The sequence below is a fragment of the Bison bison genome, unplaced genomic scaffold (assembly GCF_000754665.1).
Source record: "Bison bison bison isolate TAMUID 2011002044 unplaced genomic scaffold, Bison_UMD1.0 scf7180017864375, whole genome shotgun sequence".
Taxonomy (NCBI): domain Eukaryota; kingdom Metazoa; phylum Chordata; class Mammalia; order Artiodactyla; family Bovidae; genus Bison; species Bison bison.
In genome coordinates, this window is record NW_011494947.1 from 2,069,978 (window position 1) to 2,093,097 (window position 23,120).

Below are 23,120 nucleotides of genomic sequence, written 5' to 3' on the forward strand. Positions count from 1 at the left end.
GCCAGGTGAGCTCATGGAAGCTTGGCTGAGTGAGTATTTAATGGCAAATGCTTTTTCTTGTAGGCACATACTTTCCACTGCTAAACTACTTGCATCCCCAAACCCCAGCACTGAGCTAACACTTCCCATGCCCAAGCTCACAGCCTCCCCCTGGCCCCCATCACAGATTAGAAAACGAAGGGTGGAGAGATCAGATGAATTGCCTGAAGTCGCACGGTCGGCAGTAGAGCTGGGATACAATTCCAAGTGAGAGAGGGTCTATTAAAATGAACCCAGCGCAACAGAGTGGATGAGGCCTCAAAGGGAGCCCACGTGCCCCCACCTCCATCCATTTATGTGAGTCAGGCCAGCCAGGCAGCCCCTCTGAGGACGACAGCTGCAACTATCCCACGAGGCTTCTGTGAGCATTAACTGGGCCAGTCCACGGAGTGCACTTCAAATGGAATGCTCCCCACCATCTCCAAGACTGTGCCCCTTGGAATCCCCTGCTGTCTTCCCCATCCCAGCTTTGCATTCTTTTTTCCAGCTTTATTATAACTGATGTTTCCATTCTTAAGAAATCTACTGCAGAGAGCAAACACCAGTGCAAAGCCTGGAGGTAGGGCAGCGTTCCAGAGGAATGATGATGGGCAGGGGGCATATGGAAGAGCCGGGGACACATCCCACACCCAGGCCCACTCTACACCCTGCGGTCCACTCCCTGACTCTCTACTGCCCCCTCAGTAGGTCCCTGACACTGGGCCCAGGCTTCACCCAGACTTCAGTGACACAGCATTTACAGAAGGACCAGCATCTGAGTTCCTCGGCCAAAAGGGCGCTGATGACCACCAGGTCACTGGTATGCCCTCCATCTGAGAAGCTTTCAGCAACTAAAACTAACATCAGGCCCTTCTCTACTTTAGAGACTTTGTTTGAGTTCATTTAAGAAAGTCACAAAGAACATAACTGATCATATTATTAAAAACTAGAGCAAGAGACACCCTTCACCACTTAACACTGTTTGGTGTCTCTAGTGCAGCCACGTGATCCAGTCCTTTTAGGAATAACATCAGGGAAAATGTATTCTAAAAAGTGGGCAGGCTTCCTTCAGCGTCACAGAGAGTGCTGTGCTCCTACTGAGGTCCTCCGGCACCCACATCTCCTCTGCCAAGCAGTAGTGGTAACGAAGACAGTGCTTCGTTAGAAGCACCTGTGAGAAGGCGGGTGCTTCTGCATGTAGAAATGTGCCATGTGCTTCGTGACATCATCTCCCAGGACCCTGAGCACAGGAGGTGGGTACAAACTCTCCCCAACCCACTTCATGGGCGAGGAAAGTGGGAAGTCAGAGGGGAGGTGTCAGAGGGGAAGCACGTGGCCAGCTGGCTTCAGTGGTGAAAACAGGACGTGAACCCAGGCCCCTGATCCAGGCCTGAACTCTTAACAACTGGGATCCCTGTGTATCCAGCCATTGGCCACAGTTCATGCTAAGAAGCCAGGGAGATGCCCAGTGACACAGCCCTTGTTTCCAGGTCAGGGGCCAGGCTCACTGCTCACCTTTGTGGACGGCAGGGCCGTTCTCCTGGGGAGTCACCTTCTCAGCCCCCGGAGAGCGGGGAGCTTCCTTCTCCGCCTGCTTCTGGGCCTCGCTGGCCCGCTGAGCCTGCTTGCACTTCTGGTCAAGCTGCTTGAGTTTGGCAGCACAGGCAGCCAGCCTTTCCTCGCGCGCACGGCGCTCCTCCTCCTCCCGGCGCTTCCGGGCTCGCTCCACAGCCTCGGACATCTCAGACTGGACAAACTTCTGCCGCGGTGGGGGCTTGTCCTCTTTGTCCTCGGCAGACTGCTGCCGAAATACGGTGCCCATGGAGGATTTCTGCTGAGAGAAGACGGTCAGAGGATGTCACAACTCAGAGACAGGTCACCACCTGGAGGGGGTCAGCTCCCTTCTCAAGACCCTTGGGCACCTTCAAGAGGCCTATGGCAAGAGGACCTGAGCTTCGATCCTGTTCTGCCCTACACTGTATTTGGAAAGAGGGCTGGGCAAGCACCAACAGTCTAAACCCTAATTTCTCTTTTGGAAACTGTTGATAATCAAGGAAGCCCTCCGGGTTGTAAAGGTGCACGGAATCATTTGCAAACCTCTTAACACCATGACTGAAATGCAGGAAACACTCAAGAGAATAGGCACTCCGGCAGCCACCTCTGGGCACACAAGGTCAGGGTATCCACTGCTAAAGAACAGGAGCAGAAAACCACATGCTCATCACTCCTCAGCCACAGAGCTGCCCTACTGCTCCTCCCACGAGAGCAGATGAACCTCAGGATACAAAGAGCCCCAAGACACCAGAACTCACACTCACACGTGAGGTTTCAAACTGATTAAATGTAAAAACGAAACAGCATCTCTAAAAACATCTCTTCAAGGTATTTTATCTACTTTTAAGTCTCAAGTTGATTGTTAAGTTACTAGACAACCAATAGGGTGCCAACAATGCAGTGTGAAAACCTCTCCATTCTGGGAAGATTTCTTACTGATTTGCAGGAAGAGAGGCTGCAGGCAGAATATGCAGCAGTCCAAAGGATGGGCTGGGTCCCTGGACCCCAGCCGCTGGAAGTCTAATGACATACAACTGGCAGAAAAACAGCAACTTCTTGTTTTGAGGGATAGTTACACAGATGAATGTAACTGTTGAAAAGTCATCAGACATATAAAACCAAGATCTGTTGTGTCTTTTCTTGTATTTTAATTGTCATCGTTCAGTTGCTAAGTCTTGTACGACTCTTCTGCAACCCCATGGACTATAAGGTTCAAGAGAAAGGCTGCCTCAGGTTTAAAATAGTGCTCAGTTGCTCAGTTGTGTCTGATTCCTTGTTACCCCATGGACTGTAGCCCGCCAGGCTCCTCTGTCCACAGGACTTCCCAAGCAAGAGTACTGGTGTGAGTTGCTATTTCCTTCTCCACAGGACAGTCCTGACCCAGGAATTGAACCCATGTCTCCTGCACTGGCAGGCAGGTTCTATACCACTGAGGAGCCAGGGAAGCCCTTTATGTAAATCACACCTCCATAAAAGCAGTGAGTAGCAGTGACAGTAGAGAGTGATTTTTCTTCTAAAAACTAACTTCTTATAATCCAGAGACAATTACTACAAGATTATAAATGTCTAATTTAGAAGCACAAAGGTACTTTTTACATAATATAATTGGGGCCAAGTGTGCACTCTCCTTTGACTTTGCCCCGACCACTGCCATCTGTCCAGGCACTGTAACAGCCATGTACTATCTCACCTCGAGTCTTCACCAGGACACATCTCACCCCCTGATGCTCAGGACACCTGGATGATCCCTAAGGCGTACCCCTGATTATTCCCTTCACAATTTCCCAGAAATTAAATACCATCAAAGGGTATGTGCATCTCATCAAAACTATACATATGCCTTTCAAAACTGCCTGAAGTGAGCTATCATTTTATAAACTAAATATTCTGCAAAACATTTAAGCTGTGACAATCTTTTCAGAAATTTGGATTCATGAAATGATAAGAGATTTTTATCTTTGTTGACTCTAGATAATAATAAAAACACTCGAGATAATTCAGGGTTGTTATGAGCAGATCAAAGTAAAAAGAACCTTCTTTTGAATACTGAGCAACCCCAATATAAGGATGAAATCTGGGTTAATCGCAAGATAATTCCTAAGAGCTGTACTGAGTCTGTTTTCATTCTTGTGTCCCCTGTATGAGCACAATGCCTAGCAAGAGATGATATGTGCTCAGCACAAAAGACTCGAGATAACGGGTATTTTCACTTTAGAGGAAGACGTGGAAGTCCTTTAAACAGCACAGGGCACTGGAAATGGCAAGGCTGCCAGTCTGTTTAAATGAATGCCTCCCCTCCGCAGCTCACCCTTCCTGCTCAGTTCCATCCCAGAGTCAGGCAATGCAGCAGCGCCAGGCCTGCGCCCAGGGGGTCAGACAGCTCAGGGCAGGGTCAGAACCTAGGCAGCTGAGCAGGGTGTCCACATGGAGGTGTGGCTGATGAGGAAGGTGGAGCCCAATCAAGTGGGAGGAGGAAGGAACTTCTAGAAGAGATGGTTCAGCAGGGAATTCAGGGTCTCTGGGAGAGGGGCTGACATCTGAGGAGCTGAGGAGGGCACCTGTGCAAGGGACAGGGTGAGGGTAGAAACAGGAAGACTAGGGAGACAACGGGAAACAGCCAGAATGAAGTGTGTGTGTGTGTGTGTGTCTCACATACATACATTCCCCAACTCCATGTGTATGTGTCTGTGTGTGTGTCTCTCTCACGTACATACACTTCCCAACTATCCACGGAAAAGGCCAGAAGCAGCAGCACTCCTGGTGCCCACATACTGATTTATAAGTGTCATTAAAGGCTGACTCCAAAGCTAGATAAGGACAAAATGAGCTTGGAAAAGCTTATTCTACCAGAAAGCAAGGAATCCCTCAAAAAAAGAATGGAGACAGTGAAAAGCACCCGGCTGCCAGCCTGAAGCCCCCAAACCAAAGAAAACCTGAACATCCACAGAAACAATATAATTAAAAATTTGATGAGAAACTGGATATTCATAGTCTTAAAGTAACTAGCCACAAAACTGCTATCAATTATGAATCTGTGGTGCATGTGAAAGCTCGATGTTGTGAAACCCAGTAGCCAGCACCTCAATCCTGAGATTAAAGTAAGGCTGTCACAGCAGGCAGAGAGGGACCAGGGTCACCCAGGCGGGAGCAATGAGAACAGTCAGTGCCAATTCTGAGAGACTCTAGCCAAAAAAGGGAAGCCTTGAACCCCACCATGAGGAAGCTCCAGACAAATGGCACACTGCACAAAGCAGTTGGTTTCTGATCTTCCAGAGCGTCAACCTCAGGAAAGCGGAGCAGAGGCTGAGGGTCCACTTCACACTGAAGGACACCTGACCCTGACCCAGATTCCTCTGCACCAAGACCATCAACTGGGCAGTGGGGGCAGTGGGATGGGGTCTGCCGACGAGGTGGCAGTGGTACGTCAACGCGAGCTTCCTGGATCCGACTGTGCTGACCTAAGAAGCATTCATTGTATGGTGGAGCCTGATCAGACTAGCAACTTACTCTTCAAACGGCTCAGGAAAAAATATTCTTTGCATTACACCAACTTTTCTGTAAGTTTGTGACTGTTCTCAAAATCTTAAAAGAATAATTTTTAACTTTAAAAAAAAATAAAAAGAGGGACTTCCCTGGAGGTCCAGTTGTTAAGACTGCGCTTCCAACGCAGGGGGCCCGAGTTCAATCTCTGGGCAGGGAACTAGATCCCACATGCTGCACAGTGCGGTCAAAAAAAAACAAAAAGGGAGGGAGGTTCAAGAGGGAGGGGACATATTATACCTATGGCTGATTCATGTTAATGTAGGGCAGAAACCAAGACAATACTGTAAAGCAAATATCCTCCAATTTAAAATAGCTTAGAAAAAGAGAGAGAGAAATGTCTGCTTAGACTTTTTCAGAAAACCAACCAGACTACTGAACTCAGTGAAACCTAACTGAATGTCCATCTGAAAGAGTGAGACTCTGGCTGTAGTGACCAGGGACACACCACATCGAGTCCCCAAGCCAGCCACCACTCAGTGTTCTCTGAGCTGGCTGAGACTTCCCCTGCAGCCCCCACGCACGGTGGGCTCCTGAAACCTCCCTGGCTCCATCCCTTCCTGTTCACTGTAAATGCATAGAACAGCCTTTCAGGTGACCTGCTGGAGTCTCTGCCTTGGATCTCTAGTCAGCTGAACTTGGAAAGGGCTTGTGTATGCGCACACGAACATCCATGTCCCCCAGCCAAACGGGCACAGGACTCCTCCCCCGCAGTGCCCACGGTACCTGGTAGTCAGGGCCTGACGCCCAGCTGTGCAGCTTCCTGGAAGGCGGCTGAGGTTCCGGCACCTTCCGGACGACACGGGTCACGCCTCCTGTTTCACTCCAGTCTTTTCCTTCCTCTTGGGTGCGCTTGGCATCAGCACTGTCTGCAGAGCTCAAGGATAACTGCCGCTGCCTCCTGGGGTCCCAACTGTTCCTAGGACAAACCGTGAAGACTTGGTTTTCCTGGTTGGCCCAGGCATGGTCTCATCAGACCATTAGCAATTCGAAAGTTAGCTTCTACAAACTGATTTCCTTCATAAAAGACCCACGGCGCACCCACCCAGAGCACCTACACCAGCACCCATTTTACCAAGTCAGTCTTAAAGACACAGCTCCAGTCAGGATGCCTCACACCCATTACTTCATCTACTGCAAAAAAAACAAAAACAAAAACGCCTCTACTTCCTCCATTTTAAAGAGCTGGTCACTGAGTCTCCGGGAAGTTGGGGAGCTGTTCACAAGAAAGAACTAACAGAGTTGAACCCAGGCCTCCCACTGCAGGCCCTTCTGTCTATGCCAAAGCCCCGTCCCAGGACTGAACAAATGCTCCTCACGACAGCAGAAGGCTCACTAAGTGATACATTACAAAGAGCAGGAGGAGCAACGCACACACTGGATAGAGGAGGAGGAGACAGACGCCAGCAGAGGCTCCGGGAAGGCTTGCTGAGTGGTGCTCACCTTTACACGCTGTGGTGCAAACAAAGGCTCTGTGACAAAACACGTGTGCATCTACTCACACCTCTGCTAGTGCAGAAGTGGTGCCCAAAAGCCCAGGGGGAGCACAGAGAAAGCCAGGGAGTCAGGCCTGGCTAATACACGTGCTCCTGCACGCACACACACACATGCACAGACGCTCTGGAGGTGGAGGGAGATGAGGCAGGTGAGGAGAGTCAGAAGACCAGAGACAGAGCAACGACTGCCGGTGCCTCCTGACGGCAAGCCGAGGTGTGGGGCCCACAAAAGGTTCCTGATCTGCCAGGAAAGACCCAAGTCTCTCAAAGATGATGACTAAGCCACAGGGCGATGGTGACAGGGAAGGAGGGACAGGCTGGCCAGCCTCTGGATGCTGCGTGAAAGAAAGGATGCAGGTCCCAGTGTTCCCAGAGACAGTGAACAGGAAGGGATGGAGCCAGGGAGGTTTTGGGAGCCCATCGCTTGTGGGGGCTGCAGGAGGAGTCTCAGCCAGCTCAGAGAACACTGAGTGGTGGCCGGCTTGGGGACTCAATGTGGTGTGTCCCTGGTCACTACAGCCAGAGTCTCACTCTCTCAGATGGACAGTCAGGTCACATCAATTCAGAGAGAGGAACGGAGTGGCCTGCTGCTCCAATGAATCTACGGGGCTTCACATTTCCACTGATTTAAATTCTGGATCACATCTCCTTCTGAGCTTAGTTCCAAAAACTGACCCATAGATATTTCTTTCCCAAGGGCATCCAAAGCTTCAGTTGAAATCAAGCAGCATTAAAATAAATTACAGAAGCCTCAATTAGCTAACTGCCTGTGTGCCAGCTGAGGAAGAGTGACAGAAGAGCGTTACCAGCTCCCTGCAGAAGAGGAGCCATGAAGCCGAAGATGACACAAGACTTGCAGACCCACTACATAAACATTCAATTACTGACAGTAAAACAGACAAAGGGAAAAAATACCAAAACACTACTATCTAAGCAATATAAACCAGTACTCACATTTTAACAGAAAGCACAGTAAGTCTAACAGATATACATACAAAGGAAACAGGCAATTCCATACAAACAGAAGCATCCACATTTGCCAATACTGGGGTGCTGGTGGGGTGGGGATGCAAATTAAAGCGACCATAGGTACTACTTTAAAAGTACAAACCCATGCTACTGGTATTCTGCTAAAAACTAGACTGGCTAGACTACAATTTAAGTATTTTCCAAATGGTATTGGGAGCAAGCATCAATCCAATGAAATGATCCAAAAAAAGAGAGAGAAAAGATTCAAGTTGTCAAATATGCTTAGGCAACGTGGCATACCCCACTTTCGGCTTCCCCCCCACGCCCAGATCCCCAGCAGGCTGTAGCACGCACATCCTAGGCTCTGGGCACCCTTGGAGTAGAGCTGAACCCAGGCGGTTTCCCAAGTCTGCTTGGCCAGAGAAGCCTTTAGGGGCACCACACACTCATGGCAGTCTGCAGAACAGTCAGTCTACAAGACACACTTGGGAAAAATGCGGGCACGGTGGCTAAACAGCTAGGACTCAGCCACCCAAGCCTGGTGACCACCCTGGCTCCCCGCCCCCAAACAGCTGTCCTTCCATCTGCAAAATGGAAATGGTGTCTGGCCACGTGAGGTCGCCGGGGTGATCAGGACATGCAAAGCGCACGGGAGCACTGAGAACACCAGTGCACATACATCTGTAAAGTGTCACATGCCCCCCTCAACCCCCGCCACCGGGAGCGGTGCTGTGAGCAGGGATGGCGCCCTTACCACTTTGGCCTGCCGTCCTTCAACACTTCCTCCTCCTCCTCATCATCACTGAACTTCAGCTTCTCGGAGTAGTCCACTTCTTCATGGAGGCCTGCAACAGGAGGAGGGCCAGCAAGAAGGAGACAAGATGCACATCCCAACAGTGGGAAGAGCACCGCTGGGGGCGGGGGGAGCACTGCCTCCAGGCAGGAAGGGCGCCAGCCCACCTGGCTAAGGGGCACCCCCGGCTGCCACCACCAGAACACACACTGCAGAGAGAGGTGGAGGACACAGACCAAGACCCCAAGCTCCCAATGCAGGGGCCCAGGCCTGACCCCTGCTCAGGGGTCTGGATCCCACAACGAACACGTGATGCAGCCAAATAAACACATATCATATTAAAACAAATACAAGTGACCATATGTAAAATAGATAGCCAACGGGAATTTGCCGTCTGGCTCAGGAAACTCAAACAGGGGCTCTGTATCAACCTAGGGGGGGGATGGGGAGAGAGGGGGAGGTTCAAAAGGGAGGAGCTATATGTACACCTATGGCTGACTCATGTTGAAGATTGACAGAAAACAACAAAATTCTGTAAATCAATTATCCTTCAATTAAAAAATAAATAAATTAAACAAACAACACCAACAAAAATACAAGCGAAAGACAGTACTGGCTTTGGTCACAGCACAGTAGCCTCCCTGGTTAAATTAATGCTGTTAAGAGAACAGTCCTTAAATCTGTGCAGACCAAGTTTTCTGCAAGTGTGTTAGAAGGTGAGGAGTGAGCAGAAGCAGGTAGAAACCAGCCAGGAGGCCTCCCCGCCAACACACACTCCCGAGAGGTGAGATCTGAGAGTGGCTGCTTCGCCCCAGGGCCTTCCCCAACCCGAGTGGCTCAGGCGGCAGAACGTGTCCATCAACTGATGAGCAAGTACACAAAATGCGGCAGATGCACACAATGGAACAGGATTTGGCCATATTAAAAAAAAAAAGTTCACACACACGCTACAACATGATGACCCCTGAAGACATCATGCTGAGTGATGGAGCCAGGTGTGAAAGGCCTCATAGCCTACTGTGAGACTCCATTTGTACAAAACATCCAAAACACGTAAATCCACAGACAGAAAGTAGATGGTGCTTGCCAGAGGCTGTGTGTGGAGGGAGGGGTCACTGGGAGTGAGTGCTCATGGGTATGGGGCTTCTTCTGTGGGTGATGGAAATATTCTGGAATTCAACAGTGGGGATGACTGCACAAACTTGTTAATATACTAATAATCTCTGAATGGTAGACTTTAAGGGGGCAAATTTTACATAATACGAAAATCTGTCACATGAATTATATCACTGAAAAAAGGGATGTGACAAAAAGCCCAATCCAGTTAGAGTTAGATTTGACAACAAAGCAAGTATGATCACATACCATCTCCCAGAGCCTCGCGCTGCATACAGACACAAGTGGGCTGAAGGGTGTGGGTGCAAAAACACAGCACGACAGCAATAAATACCGTCAGAACAATGATCTGACACTGGGTGAAACAGACTCCAAGCAAGAAGTGTTAGGAGAGATGAAGAGTATGTGAAAACAATATAAACGGTCAGCACATCAGTCATAAAAATAAAAAATGTGTGGAACAGCTTCAAAATAAATGAAGCAAAAACTGACAGAATTAAAGGGAGAAACAGATAAATCTGCAATTGTAGTAGACAGTCTAATACCTTACTTTCAGTAACGATAGAACTAGACAAAAATGTTATGAACAACACTACCAACCACCCTGACTAAACTGATACATAGAGAATGTGATATCCAACTATCGAATACACTCTTTTCAAATGCACTTGGACTATTCACCAAAACAGACCACGTATCTTAGTGATAAAACCAGTCTTAATAAACTGGAAAGAATGGAAGTCACACAGAACACGTCCTTGTGACTACAATGGAATTAAATGAGAAATCTAGAAAGTTTCAATTAAAATGATCAGTGAACTAGAAAATAATCAAAACAATGGAGAAAACTAAAGCCAAAAGCTTTTTGTAAAGATGAGTAAAACTAATGAGCTCTTGGCAGAAGTGAACAAGAGAAAAAAATACAAATTACCTAATTATCAGGGATGAAAAAGAGTGATATCTATATCATTACAAATCTTACATACATCATTTTTTTAAAAAAAGATTCTAAAATTATATGAAAATGGACTTAGAAGAGTAAAATAACCTTAAAAATAAACAAAGCTGGGAAACTTACACTAACTTACTACAGAGCTACAGTGTGGTATTGCATAAGGATGAATAAATAGAACAAACAGGGTCCAGAATTAGGCCCACATTTATGTGATCAATCAACTGTTGGCAAAGGTGTCAAAGCAATGCCACAGGGAAAGAGGAGTCTTGTCACAAATGGTGTAGAACAACTGGGTATCCTGTTGGATTAAAATGAACCCTGACTCCCATCTCACACCATATACAAATTAATACATGGACCACACATCTAAAAATCAGTGTTAAAATTATAAAACATAAGGGAGTTTCTTTGCCACCAGGAGGGACAAAGATTTTTATAAAAGACACAATAAACCATAAAAAACACAAATTTATAAGTTAAACTTCACCAAAATTTAAAACTTCTGCTAATCAAAACGCAGTGCTGAGAAAATGGATCAAAACTTTTGTGAAATGTTAAGTCTCCAAGGATGTGTATCTGAACACTCAAAAAAGATACCAGTAGCCAAATCGGCATGAAAACGAGTGTATGATTACTCATCAGCAAGATGCAAATTAAAAGCACAATGAGCTAACGCTACACACCCACTGGAATGGCTAAAATTAAAGAGATGAACATCAGAGCACTGTAAGGATGCAGAGCCAAATTCTCAGAACTGCCGCTGGAGTGCACACCAGCCACCACGGAGGTCTGCGTGCTTCTGACAAACCTAATCACACACCTCCTCTTTAACCAACGACTCCACTACTGGATATTAACTCAAGAGAAAGGACAACAGCATCCATAATAAACTTTCGGGCAAATTACAGGATTTGATACAATGACACATACCTCAGTAATTAAAAGCAACCACGGACATATGTAATAACATTGATGGATCTCACAAACCTTACAGCTGAAGGAAAGCTGCACCACTCCACCCATCTGCAGTTAGGATTCATCAGAAGGAGGAGGCCTTGGGCAGAGTCAGGAGGAAGACTGGCTGGGAAGGGACAAGTGAGCACTATGTCTTGACGTGGCTGTGCTGCTCAAGCACATGGGTTTACCAAAACTGTACAACTAAATGTGTGCCTTTTACTTGGAAACAAACATCCAAAAGAATTTTTAAAGAAAATAATCAGATCAGGAGTGTGGGTGATTATGAGAATGAAGAATGTTGGAACTTGCTGAAATGCAGTGACAGGGCACTGTGTGGGGCTCATCACAATCCTGTTTTAACTCTTTCGTTACAAAAACTCTTTCTCCCTCCAAGAGTAAGATGAAAGACCAAGACAGACGACGTGGCTGCGTGAGGAAGCAACTGCTGGTAAGGGTACCAGCAAGGATCTCTCAGGGCCCAAGGCTGTCTGCTGCCCCCTGCCCTCAGGGGTCCCCGTAGACTCTGTCACAGGAACTGCCAACCTTGGCAAGAAGCAGAAACCAGAGTGCAATCCCCGCCCGCTGAACCGCCAGTCGAGAGCCCACAGGCAAGTGCCACCACCCACCTGCCCAGCCATCGTCGGCGTCAGTGTCCAGGTCATCGAGGCCCTTCAGGTTTTCTGCATTGACGATGGTGGGTCGTGGCACCCGCTCCACCAGCGGCCTCAGTGGACGGATCGGGCGGCTCACTCCCAGTCTATTTTCTTTTCTGATGACAGAGAGAAGGGTAAAGACGCTGGGCTGGTGTCAAATACACAGATGGAAGCAAACCCAAATACTTCTCCAAAACTACATCCCTCACTGCAAAGGTACACGTGTGCCCTTGATATTATAATCCTCCCCTTTTTAAAGAACATATAATCAACAAATACATCCCCAAGAGAAGTTCTGCTTCATTTTACAGTTTTAGATGCTCGGTGTTAAATCTACGGTGACAGCAATAAACAACTATCAGGAACCTGAACTCACAACCCCTCCTCTCGTTTTGCCCCAGAGGCCAGCCCTCCCACACACCCTGGAGTATCAGGTGGGTCTCTAGCTTCTGAGGTCTCAAAGCACTTTCCTATGTAAACCCACTGTACTGTCCCAATATCACCAACCAGGGTGACTCCTACATCCGTGACTACAATGCAATGGCCTTACCCGTCTTGGTCATTCATCTGGAACTGTCTAAAAGGAACACGGGGTTCAAGACGGAGCTGAGGAAGGGGAAAAGATCCTCGTTCCACTGTACCCTGGTTCTCTGATGACTGTGGCGAACACATCTGAAACATAACATCAATGAACAGGGTTTTCCAGTAATGGCCCAGAGTCTAAGTTCCACTGGCACCAGAATTTGTTCTGGCAAATGGGAAACAGAAACAGGAAAGTCTTGGGGTTTCCCAATTAATCCTATCACCATCTCCCCCATTTTTCCTGCCATCAGTACACAAATCTGGGGACTTGTGTCTTGGGGAATACCTGCCTCTCCTTCTTCTAAAAGAACCAAGGTTAAGATAACATCCGCATCACCAGGGAAAGAAGCCAGAGGCCCTTAAAATTTGAAACAGGGGGAATGAAAATGCAAAAGCAATGGAAACCTTCAGGGTAAGGCACCAGGGCAGAGAGACTGGGCAGGGATGGGGGACGCCCACGGAGGACATTCAACCCCGTGAAGTAGGTTCTGCTGGACATGAACGATCTGACTCTGTGGGGACAGAATGCACACTCTGAAGACTTACAAAGGCAGGAAGCATGTCATGGTATGTAGGTGGGTGGTATACACTCCCCAAGAACTGTGAAGCCCCTCTGCGGACAGGCTGAGGCGGGCGGAGCGAGGGGTCCTTAGACTCGCTGGCGCACGCCGAGGAGGGGGCTCCGTCTCCCGCACTCGAATTCCTGCTGCCCAGCTCAGTTGGGGAGGCGCTCAGAGACGTGGCAGAAATTATGTTTCGCCCACCGCCCTCCCTCCAGCTTGTCACATCTGGAAATGGAAAGGGGGCAAAAGGGGAGAGGAAAGAGGAGGGGGGAGGAGGGATTGTATGAGGTTCTGAAGGTCAAGGGACCCCCCTCACTCACCAAAAATTTAAAAAAAAAAAAAAAACCCAAAGTGAAGAATTGAGTCGACTGGTCAAGTCTGTAAGGGAAGGTGGGGGGCAGACATCTGGCCAATGAGTATGAAACTGCTGAGGGTGTCTGACTGTCAGAGAAACACAAAACACAGTCTCCTCAGAGGGAAGGCAAGTGTAAACAAGGGGTGGTCTTCCTTCATCAACTCAGAGACCACACAACCTGAGACCTAACACCCCAAAGAGACCCAGAAGGTCCCATAAGAGCAGTCTTGGGCCACTGTTTCCACTAATACTGACCCAGTCCCATTGGGATTGGTACCGGGCTTGGCACTGGACTTGATGTTGGAACCAGAGTTCCTGATGCAAGTTCAAACGCTGCTCAGCAGTGCTAACTCTAGTCAGGGACTTCCTAGATGTGATGTAGAAAACAGCTACTGGTCCCCTCAAGTAGGTGCTGGAAGGGTCTGGGCCCCCCTGCCCAGGCCTCATCCCACCTGCTCCCACAGTGGCCTGGGGGAACCTCCTGCAGTTCACAGACTGAAATTTGCCAACCCTCTCTGACCATCGTTTTAAGATGATGCTTTCTCCTGCTCAACGCAGCAAAACCTGGTGGGATTATAGGCCAACAAGGAATCAGATGAGCCAAAAAGACTTCTCTTTTTAGTCAACTTATAGTTACAGAAGTTGAAACATGAAAGGTCCTTGAGTACTTGACCCCTAAGAGAATGGAACCCAGGATCGGAGCCACAAAGTCACTCTGTTCCCAACTCTTCAGTCCCCTTGTACATGACCTTAGCCAAGCCCTGGTCACCCAAGGTCATCTGCTTGTTCATCTTCTCAAACAATGAGACAGAACTGATTCCAGAAGCTTCTTCTAGTTCTAAACTGTTACAGTCCTACAGCAGCTCATCTTAATTAATCCCAGAAAGTTGATGTTTTTAGCCTAAGAAATCTGATTATATATTTGGAACAAACAAAATAACCCAGCATAGACCACTGAGAAGACAGTATGTTTTATCAAAGAGCTGCATGGTGATCATTTCATTTATAGGATATCCATTCTGACTCTGGGATAACTTGGGAATTAATCAAAACAAGCAGATAAAAAAGTCTCTCATATTTCAAAACCTGATCAACTCCCCACCTCAAGGGCTATTTCAGAATCCGTGATTAAAACTGATGGAAAATCCCATTCCCAAACAACACCTTAAATTCTAACCACCCAAGGCTATGAAAAAAAAAAGTATTACCGATAAGAATTGCTACACAACCCTGCTTACCCCTTGGCCAGACCCCAGATGAGGGGCCATGGAGATGAGTGCTGGGCTGGCTACTCAACCAGAGAAACATGTTAAAAAACAGATTCTAATTTGGCTAGGGGGTAGGAGAGGGCTGGAAATCAGACTTAACGAACGCCCAAGTGATTCTGACAGGACTCAGCTAGCTCTGGAAACCACTGCTTAGAAGATAAGCTCTTGAACTGGGAATCAAGTTAACTGGCCCTTGGTCCAGCTGCCCCTGCCGTGACCACCCAGGCACAGCACAGCCTCCGATGACTGCTGGGAAGACGGACACAGGCCTGGACTGACCCAAAGGACGGGAAGGGAGGCGCGACCTTCAGCCCAGCGCGGGAAGTGAGTGCACAGACACAAGGACCCGGTACAGGATCGGCAGCTGTGCTCTCCAGGCAGGGAGCCTGGCTGCTTGAGAGATGGCTCGTGTCTGAGAGGTAGAAGCTGAAGGGGAACTCTCCTGTTCCCAGATGGGGGCTGCAGCTCACTTACTCTGAGGGCGGAGGCTTGGTCCTGGCCCATACGACGGATCTAAGACGCCCTTTTCTTTGCCAGCCTTGTCCTGCCCTCCAGCTGCTTTCAGCGTCGGAAATTCCTCGGGAGAGAAGGATAACAGTCGGCTTGAGGCCCTTAAACCTGTCAAGAGAATCAGAAAGACTCAGGGGGCAGGTGAGACTGGGGTCCATGGTTCTCTGCTTCAGCCTTGGAGCACACTGGCGGCCCCACCACTCTGAGGGCGCTGCTTCCCGCGGTGCCGTCTGTGCTGGCCTTCTGTGCCCACAGAGTGGCACCAGGGTTTCCTGAGGGTGACGAGGGGAGGCTGCCTGCAGACCGCAGCAGGCCCCCTGCCAGAGCTGGTCACAGACAGCAGGGGTTGGGTATGGCAGCTACTGTGGTCTGAGCCTTCCTTCCCACTCCTGGAGGAAGGCAGTATCGTCCTTTCGGCGGTGGTCCTGGGCAGGGGGAGCCAAGCATGGTCTTTGGGGAAACCTATCCAGTGGAGTCAGCAGCTTTTGGGTGGAGGTAATGCCCCTCCCCAACACCTCACAGCTCACACTGCCTCCTGGATTGTCTGTCCACTCTAGTAAACCATTTCCTACAAAGCTCCTCAAGTTCTGCAAGGCCAAACACTCTAACTCTTATAATCCCAGGAACAACTTCTTTCCTTGTTCTTTCATTCAGTCCCCAACACTATCAACCCCTGCAGAGAAATAGCCTTTCCTGAGCGTCGCTCCTACCACTCAGAGCAAGGAGCACTGGGACCCTGCGATCATCTCTTCGATGAACGGGTACTGAAAAGTGATGCATTTTAGGGCTTGGAGCGGGACTGGTCCCTTCAGGGAACACACAGTGCATGTGCAGCACCACACAAACTTAACAGCAGCAACATTACACAGTAAAATATCCAACCGTGGCTCACCTTGACCCCCAGACAGACCCAAGTCTGTCCCTAGGAATCATTGATCAGAGGACCTGCTGACGACAGCAGACTTTGTGAGAAAGAGGCAGCAGGGTTAGTGCAGAAGCTCAAGGTGGCCATCCGTTCACCATCCCCCTTAGTAAAAAGGTCCAGGGGGGGTCAAATGAACCCACCAGGGGGGTAAACAGACACATTACTAACCAATGATTCACTTGAGAGACAATCGCCAGGTGTCACGAAGGAGGACCATTGCTCTCACAGTTGCCTCACTGTATCAAAAGGTCACTGGCAGGAGTGAAATATGAAAGTCAATACTTTAAAAGCATGAACAGACGGACTTCCCTGGTGGTCCAGGGGTTAAGACTCCGAGCTCCCACTGCAGGGGAGCATGGGTTCCATTCCTGGTCAAGGAATGATCTCACATGTCATGTGGCCACACACACAAAAAAAAGTAGACAGTGTGAAGTCAAAATAATAACCAAAAAAACAATAAAAGCCTAGTACTTTTTTCCTGTCTTGATAATCATGAAGCTGATATTCTAATCATGAATAAAACTTGCCCTCCAGAGATAAAAAGGAGAAGGTGAAGAACTCCAGCATTCACAGCAAAGCCATACTCCTAAGGTAATGCTCACCCAGCACTCCCTCCTGCCCTCTGCTCTCTGCCAGGAGGAGCGGAGACAGCACAGTCAGGGGCTTCTCGCACGGCCCCAGAGGGACCTGCTTGCTGGTGCTTCAGGCAGCAGAGCCCGCGGGCCACGCGCCTCCGGCCTCTGCCTGAACCACACAGGCAGGCCTAGGTCTGCCTAGGTGAAACAGGCCCGGGACCACCCTCCACATGCAGAGTCTGTCAACTCCGGAAGAACCTCAACAGTGCCAAAGTCGTGACAATGTCTGTGCACAGCCCTGGAAGCCTCACAGGCTGTAACCCCCGCGTAGAAGGGGTCATAGTCAGCACACGTCTTTTCTTTCCTCTTGGGCTACTGGATTCTGCCGCCTCCCAGACGAGCTACCACATGTTGACAGGATATTTTACTGTGTTTTAGAATTATTTTCTAAACCAAGTTTTATTTCCATAAGTAAATCAAAAGGTTCAAAGGTAAAAAGCCTTAAAGAAGAATCAACAGAAACCCTCCTCCCACCCAGGTACCCAATCTTTCCACATCAAAGAAAAGTGAAAGTGTCAGTTGCTCAGTCGTGTGGGACTCTTTGCGACCCTGTGGATTACAGCCCGCCAGGCTCCTCCGTCGATGGGATCTTCCAGGCAAGAATACTGGAGTGGGTTGCCATTTCCTTCTCCAGGGGATCTTCCCAACCCAGGGACTGAACCTGGGGTCTCCAGCTTTCCAGGTAGATTCTTTTCTGTCTGAGCCACCAGGGAAGCCCTGAGCTACATCAAATGTCCTCACAAAATATGCATTTTTCTGTTTTGTTCCCTCTCTTCCTTCCTCTTATGTTTCCCTCCAGAGATTTTTTTTTTAATGCACATACATTTTCTAGAAACGTATTTTCTCTCATCCTGATTTTTTGCACAAATGATAAAATACTCTACGTACTATTCTACGCTTTTTTCACTTAAGAATATGTCCTGGAAAGCTTACCAGATCAGTAGAAAACTGCATTTTTTTCCTTCTAGCCAAACAGCATTTCATTAAAGTACCATAATTTGATGGACATTTCAAGTGGCTGCTTCCAACCTTTTGCGATTACAATGTGGCAGTGAGATCTTGTGTCACACAGCTGTAACAGGTATCACTTGCAGGGTGATCGCCCCACAGAGGAACTGCCAGGTCAGAGGGTATCAGGCTGGTACTGATAGGCAGTGCCAGGCTGCCCTCCATAAGAGCTGTGCCAACTTTAATTCAAGTAACCTCTATTGTTCCTGTTCATTAAAAACAAGTTCATTGAACTTACTTAAAAATACTTCAACTTCACAGAAATAGAGGGTACAGAGAGCAAAGACCCACTGTGAACAGCCCAGTGAACGGTCTCCACAAAGCCTCTGGAAGGACCTTGTGTAGGTCTGAAAGGCCCTGTCACACCCCCCACCCACCCCTCTCTGCTTGTCTGTTTCCCTCCACCTCACCCTCCAGGCTGGAGCTGCGTGTCCCCGCCACACCAACTGACTGACATCTCCACTGGAGACGGAGGAAGGGGCGAGTCTTCACCTGCATGGCAACCCAACCCAGAAGGGCCCGTGCTCAGGGCATGAGAGCAGCCAGGTGCGCAGGGCAGTTGGTGCGTGGAGCTGGTGTCTACTCTCAACCATGACACGTGAGGCCTGGCAAGGCCTCGGCCGGCAGTGATGCGCAGAAGACAGAGGCAATGCCAGGACAGGGCTGAGGGTAAAGACGGTGGCCTGTGCTGGTCACGGAGGAAAGGGCAGCTGTGGTCGAGCCGCTCACACCTCCATCCCTCTCCTTCCAGCTCGGAGCGCTGCCTGGTGCCACGTCGTGCTAGAAACACACCCCCAATACTGGAAAACCAGGAGAGTCCAGAGAGAAATCCGGATGTTTGGCTCCTTGCAAAAACACCTGATGACCTTGGGCCCACAGCCCAGCCCCCCGCCGCACCACGCAGCCACTGTACCCTGGCCTGCCCTGGGGCCATCTCAGCGTGCCACTCAGCACTGACCTAAGGCTCTGGACACTTCCTCCTCCCACGCGCCCTCCGCCATCCCTGGGCTGAACAGCTGTCTGAGTGTGTCTCCCTGTGTCAGGCAGGACACTATGGCAACAAACCCCACGTAACCTCTGCCTGCTCTGGTGCCACCGTCCAAAAGCTAGCAGCTCAGCTCCCAGGGCTGCTGATTTACAAACCCGGGCCGCAAGCCAGCCCCTCCCTGGTGGGGCAGGGAGGAGGCGGGTGCTCGCTGAGTGAGGACTTGTTCCTTTAGCAGCTCAGCCAACCAGGGTGTGCAAGGCCAGTGCTGGGGTCTCCTCCGCACACCTGGGGGACTGTCTTCAGTGATAATGTTCAATGAGACCAGAGAGCTGACATGGTCCGCAGAATCAGCGCCTCCATCCCAGGCAAAGGCAGTACCTCGCTCAGCAAGGAGAGTCCACAAAGCTTCAGGCTAAAGACTGCCTGGACTGAACTGGGACAGTCCAGAAAAGGTACTCGTCCCTCCCACAACCCAGTGCGACACCACATGCTCACTTACCACCTTCGTGTCCTGCTGGCTTTCCATTCAGCTGTGCCCATGACTTTGGTCCACCTGGAGCTGAATTTGTATTCTGAAAGAAGGAAGAGAATGAGAACAGGGCCAGCCCAGCGGGCTGCTGTCCATGCCCCGACCGTGTCACAGCAAGGTGCCCCGAGGCTACATCGCTGTACCCACTACCACCAGCTGGGCAGGACCCAAGCACACGTGCTTGCCACATAGCCTTCCACTCAGGAAGCAGCCCGGGCTCAGGAAGCACTGGCCACATGACAGATACAGAGCAGGCCGGAGGGCAAGCGGCCAGCCCAGGGTCACAGAGCAGAGCCGGAGCCACAGCCTGGAACACGTGCCCACACAGAGCTCCTCTGTCTTGCTCCAGGGACAAGACCAAACCCAACTCCAGTGCGTACCTTAAAAACTGCCACTGCTAAGAGAACACACGCGTGGGAAAGCTGACGTGCCTGCTGTGTCGCTGGCCAGCCCAGTACCACTTCCCATGGCTATTGTCATCTTCCAAGGCCCGACTCCCCAAGCCCAGCCTTCCACTCCCGCCTAATCTGGGCTCGCCAGCTAGGCGCAGCTTTGCTGAAAGCTCCCTACATGCAGACCAGGTGCCAGGCACACCAGGGTCACCTGGGTTAGACACCCAACTAGGGAGGGAGGACCAGGACTTGTTCCCACCCTGCCAGGGTCCAAAGCCCCTTCAGGTCCCCAACCACTGAGCTCAGCTGCCTCTCCCAGCAACGTGCCTTAACAACTGAAGGTAAAGATACACAAAACCAAGCTGATGCAGCGTGACGGCTCATCACCCACTGGACTGGATCCCAGATCAAATAATTTCCTCCTTCTTTCCTCCCCTGCTGCCACCTCCACACACGCTCAGGGCAGACGGTGGTCTCTCCAGCCTGCAAGGCAGAGCTGACCAGGTGCAACAACTCATTTATCAAACACTTGCCCCAGTGACCTGGAATGCCCACAAGCCCTGGGGAGTCTGAACAGCTGGGGGCCGGAGGTAGGCCTCCAGACCAGGAGGCAGAGGCCCCAGGTCACTGCTATCCCACAGCCACCCCCTTGGGGTCTGCAGTCACAGGGCCCCTGGCCCTCACCCACCAAGGGCACCAAACTGGAAGAGAAGGCCTATGGGGCCGGCCAAGGAAGGGTTACTAACACTGCAGCAAATCGCGTGCCCAGAGTCGAACTGCCTCTGAGATGAGGTTTCAAAGCCGGAAAACACTGGGGGTCTCTTCCTCTCACCATCTCTGCAGGAGAGGAAAGCCAGGAAGCGCAAGACAGAGGGGCCGCGGGCTGGCTCCAGGGCATGGCCAGACCCAACCCCAACAGTCCCAGAGCACCCATGCTCCACGGGAGCCCAGGCACTGCGCGGCAGGGACGCGGTGAGCTCATCTCCAACAGGCTCGAAGAGCCAGCTCTGACATAGAGCCAGGGCTGCAGAAACCACCAAGGCCCCTTAACTGCACTCGGTCTCAAATCTGGGAAAGAGACACGAACTCCATGATACCCACTGTTCAACAGGCCTCAGTGGACTTAGGCTGGTGAACATGGAGTCTCACATGAATGTAGATTTTTTTTTTCTTCTTTTCCTTTGATTTAAAAGCACAGTTCAAAAAATAATAATAATTAAAGCACAGTTCAGTGTTGGCTGGAGGAGGGTGTCCCTCTGGCAAAGCCATGAATGTTCCCCACAGAGTGGTTCTTTTTAAGACAGCCAGCGAGTGCCAGGTATCTGTCCAGATTTCCAGCTACCAGCCTCTGTAACCCACAGACGCTGATGGACCAAGTACAGTAAGACTTCTTGATTAATCATGATTTTCTGTTTAGAGGTGTCTGAAATACATCAACAAATGAAGGATTATACCTCATTATTCCACAAAGTGTGTTCTGAGAAACGCTAGTCCCCAGAGACAGTTTGCTAAAAGACATTTCCAAGGACAAGTAAATTCAGGGACTGCTGTCCACAATGTCCTTCACCTGGAGACCCAGGACACATCAGCATACTGAAGATACAGAGAGAAAGTCTGACACTAAGAAAACCCAGTGAAGGCGACTGCTTTGTTTTGCTTTCTAAACTCACCAGACTGTTGAACCTCCTGTGGCCTAATGCTTGCTGTCTCCTTATGGCTCTCGCTTCCAGGGAGACACTGGGGGGCCCGAATCTAGCATGCAGCTGCTCAGGTGACTCACCTTGAGCTAAGCCAACAGGAATCCAGCTAGGCATCTACATTCTATCCTGAATCTGGGTCTTTCTTGAAAGTCACTCTTCAGGTTGGCCTCTGGATTGGGCAGGTCACACGGAGCCACCCTTCTCGGCGACAGGGTCCCCAGCACCTACCTCCTGACTGATCGACTGTGTCGGCTTCTGCAAATTGGAGACAGATTTCTGCAAACCCGGCTGCGGCAGCAACTCCGGCGGCTGAGAGGCCGTCACACTGGAACTGGACAAAGGCAGGACACACATGAGGATCAGACAGGCCATGGCCTCAGGGTCCCTCCACACTCCAACCTCCTCTGGCGGATAAAAATACCTCCACCCGGCAGACTCCTAGGCTGGCCAAGAGAACGAGAAACTGGACCACATATGAGGTCTGCTCACCGACCCCTAACAGGATGGCCAGTTCTCTGCCTTCCTGCACAGCTTCTGTCTGCAAAGACTGAAAGCCCGCTGTGAACAACAAAGGGGCGAACAACAAAGAGACGGAGGATCTGCCACAAGGGCGGCTACAGCGGTGGGTGGAGGGGCCCCCGCCTCCCACTCCTGACCAAGGGTTCACAGCTCCTCAGGGGCTGACCACTCTGAAACAGGAGATTTTTTTTTTTAACCTATTGGTTTATGAAAAAAAAATATATGCTCAAGGCAAAAATAAATACATACAATACAGAATGTGTCACCATCTCATCCTCCAGAGAGAAACTCTAGCAGATTTTTCTACACACGTTAGCATAGTACTTTTTAACACAAGTGGTTTAACACCACACACACACCTCAGTAACTTGTGTTTTACTCCGTACCCGACATCTTTCTATGACAACACATGTGGATCCACTGCTTTCTTCTAATGACACAGGCGAAAGGCCTAGAATGTGCCAATCTCCAGGTTCTCTTCCATGACAGATAAAACCACAGCGAACTTCTCTGTGTGCTCCACACACCGTGTCCCAGCAGGGGTGGCCCTCCCCACTTGGCCACCTCCCCGACCACCAGGGAGGGGCAGCAGAGACACAGTGCCGGTGTCTGCCGCCACTACCAACGCTCTCCACTTCTCGCTGGCAAACATGCTTCAGCACACCAGCCCCATTCAAGCTGCCTGATGCCATGCCGACGGTGCATTAAGACTGGATAAAAGGAGGGAGCGAGCTTTTGTCCTCTCTCTCTAGAACTAGCAGTAGCAGAGGCATTTCACTGCTTACACTGAAACGTGTAGCATCAGTTTCATTAGAGGCTGCAGTGTTTATGATTGACAGGAAGAGTAACATTGACATCTGCTACCCACCAGGCCCTGTGCCAAGCACGTAACCCGTGTCTTCTCGTCCCTCTCCTGTAGCCGCCCCTGGAGCCAGGGGTTATTTGTACTTCACAGGAGGACACTGATGGTCAGAAGTCAAATGGTTCCCCAGCTTCCACAAAGCTAATAAATGGCCTGGCTAGAAATCACACAGCAGTGTCTGATTCTACAAGTCACACTATACCATGAATCGGGACGATTCCTATTCAGACTGT

The 23,120-nt window shown here is 49.9% G+C and overlaps 1 protein-coding gene across 1 annotated transcript in view; it reads right to left on the reverse strand.

Annotated features, from left to right (window-relative positions):
- The window catches only part of PRRC2B (proline-rich coiled-coil 2B), a 71,275-nt gene that overhangs the window by 33,062 nt on the left and 15,093 nt on the right, over positions 1-23,120 (reverse strand). The window contains exons 4-12 of the mRNA XM_010856789.1: positions 21,735-21,837; positions 19,385-19,457; positions 15,294-15,437; positions 13,180-13,421; positions 12,602-12,723; positions 12,025-12,167; positions 8,332-8,422; positions 5,839-6,031; positions 1,534-1,849 (exon numbers count right to left, since the gene is read on the reverse strand). Coding sequence (XP_010855091.1) covers positions 1,534-1,849; positions 5,839-6,031; positions 8,332-8,422; positions 12,025-12,167; positions 12,602-12,723; positions 13,180-13,421; positions 15,294-15,437; positions 19,385-19,457; positions 21,735-21,837 — 1,427 coding nt within the window. The remainder of the gene's footprint in view (positions 1-1,533; positions 1,850-5,838; positions 6,032-8,331; positions 8,423-12,024; positions 12,168-12,601; positions 12,724-13,179; positions 13,422-15,293; positions 15,438-19,384; positions 19,458-21,734; positions 21,838-23,120) is intronic.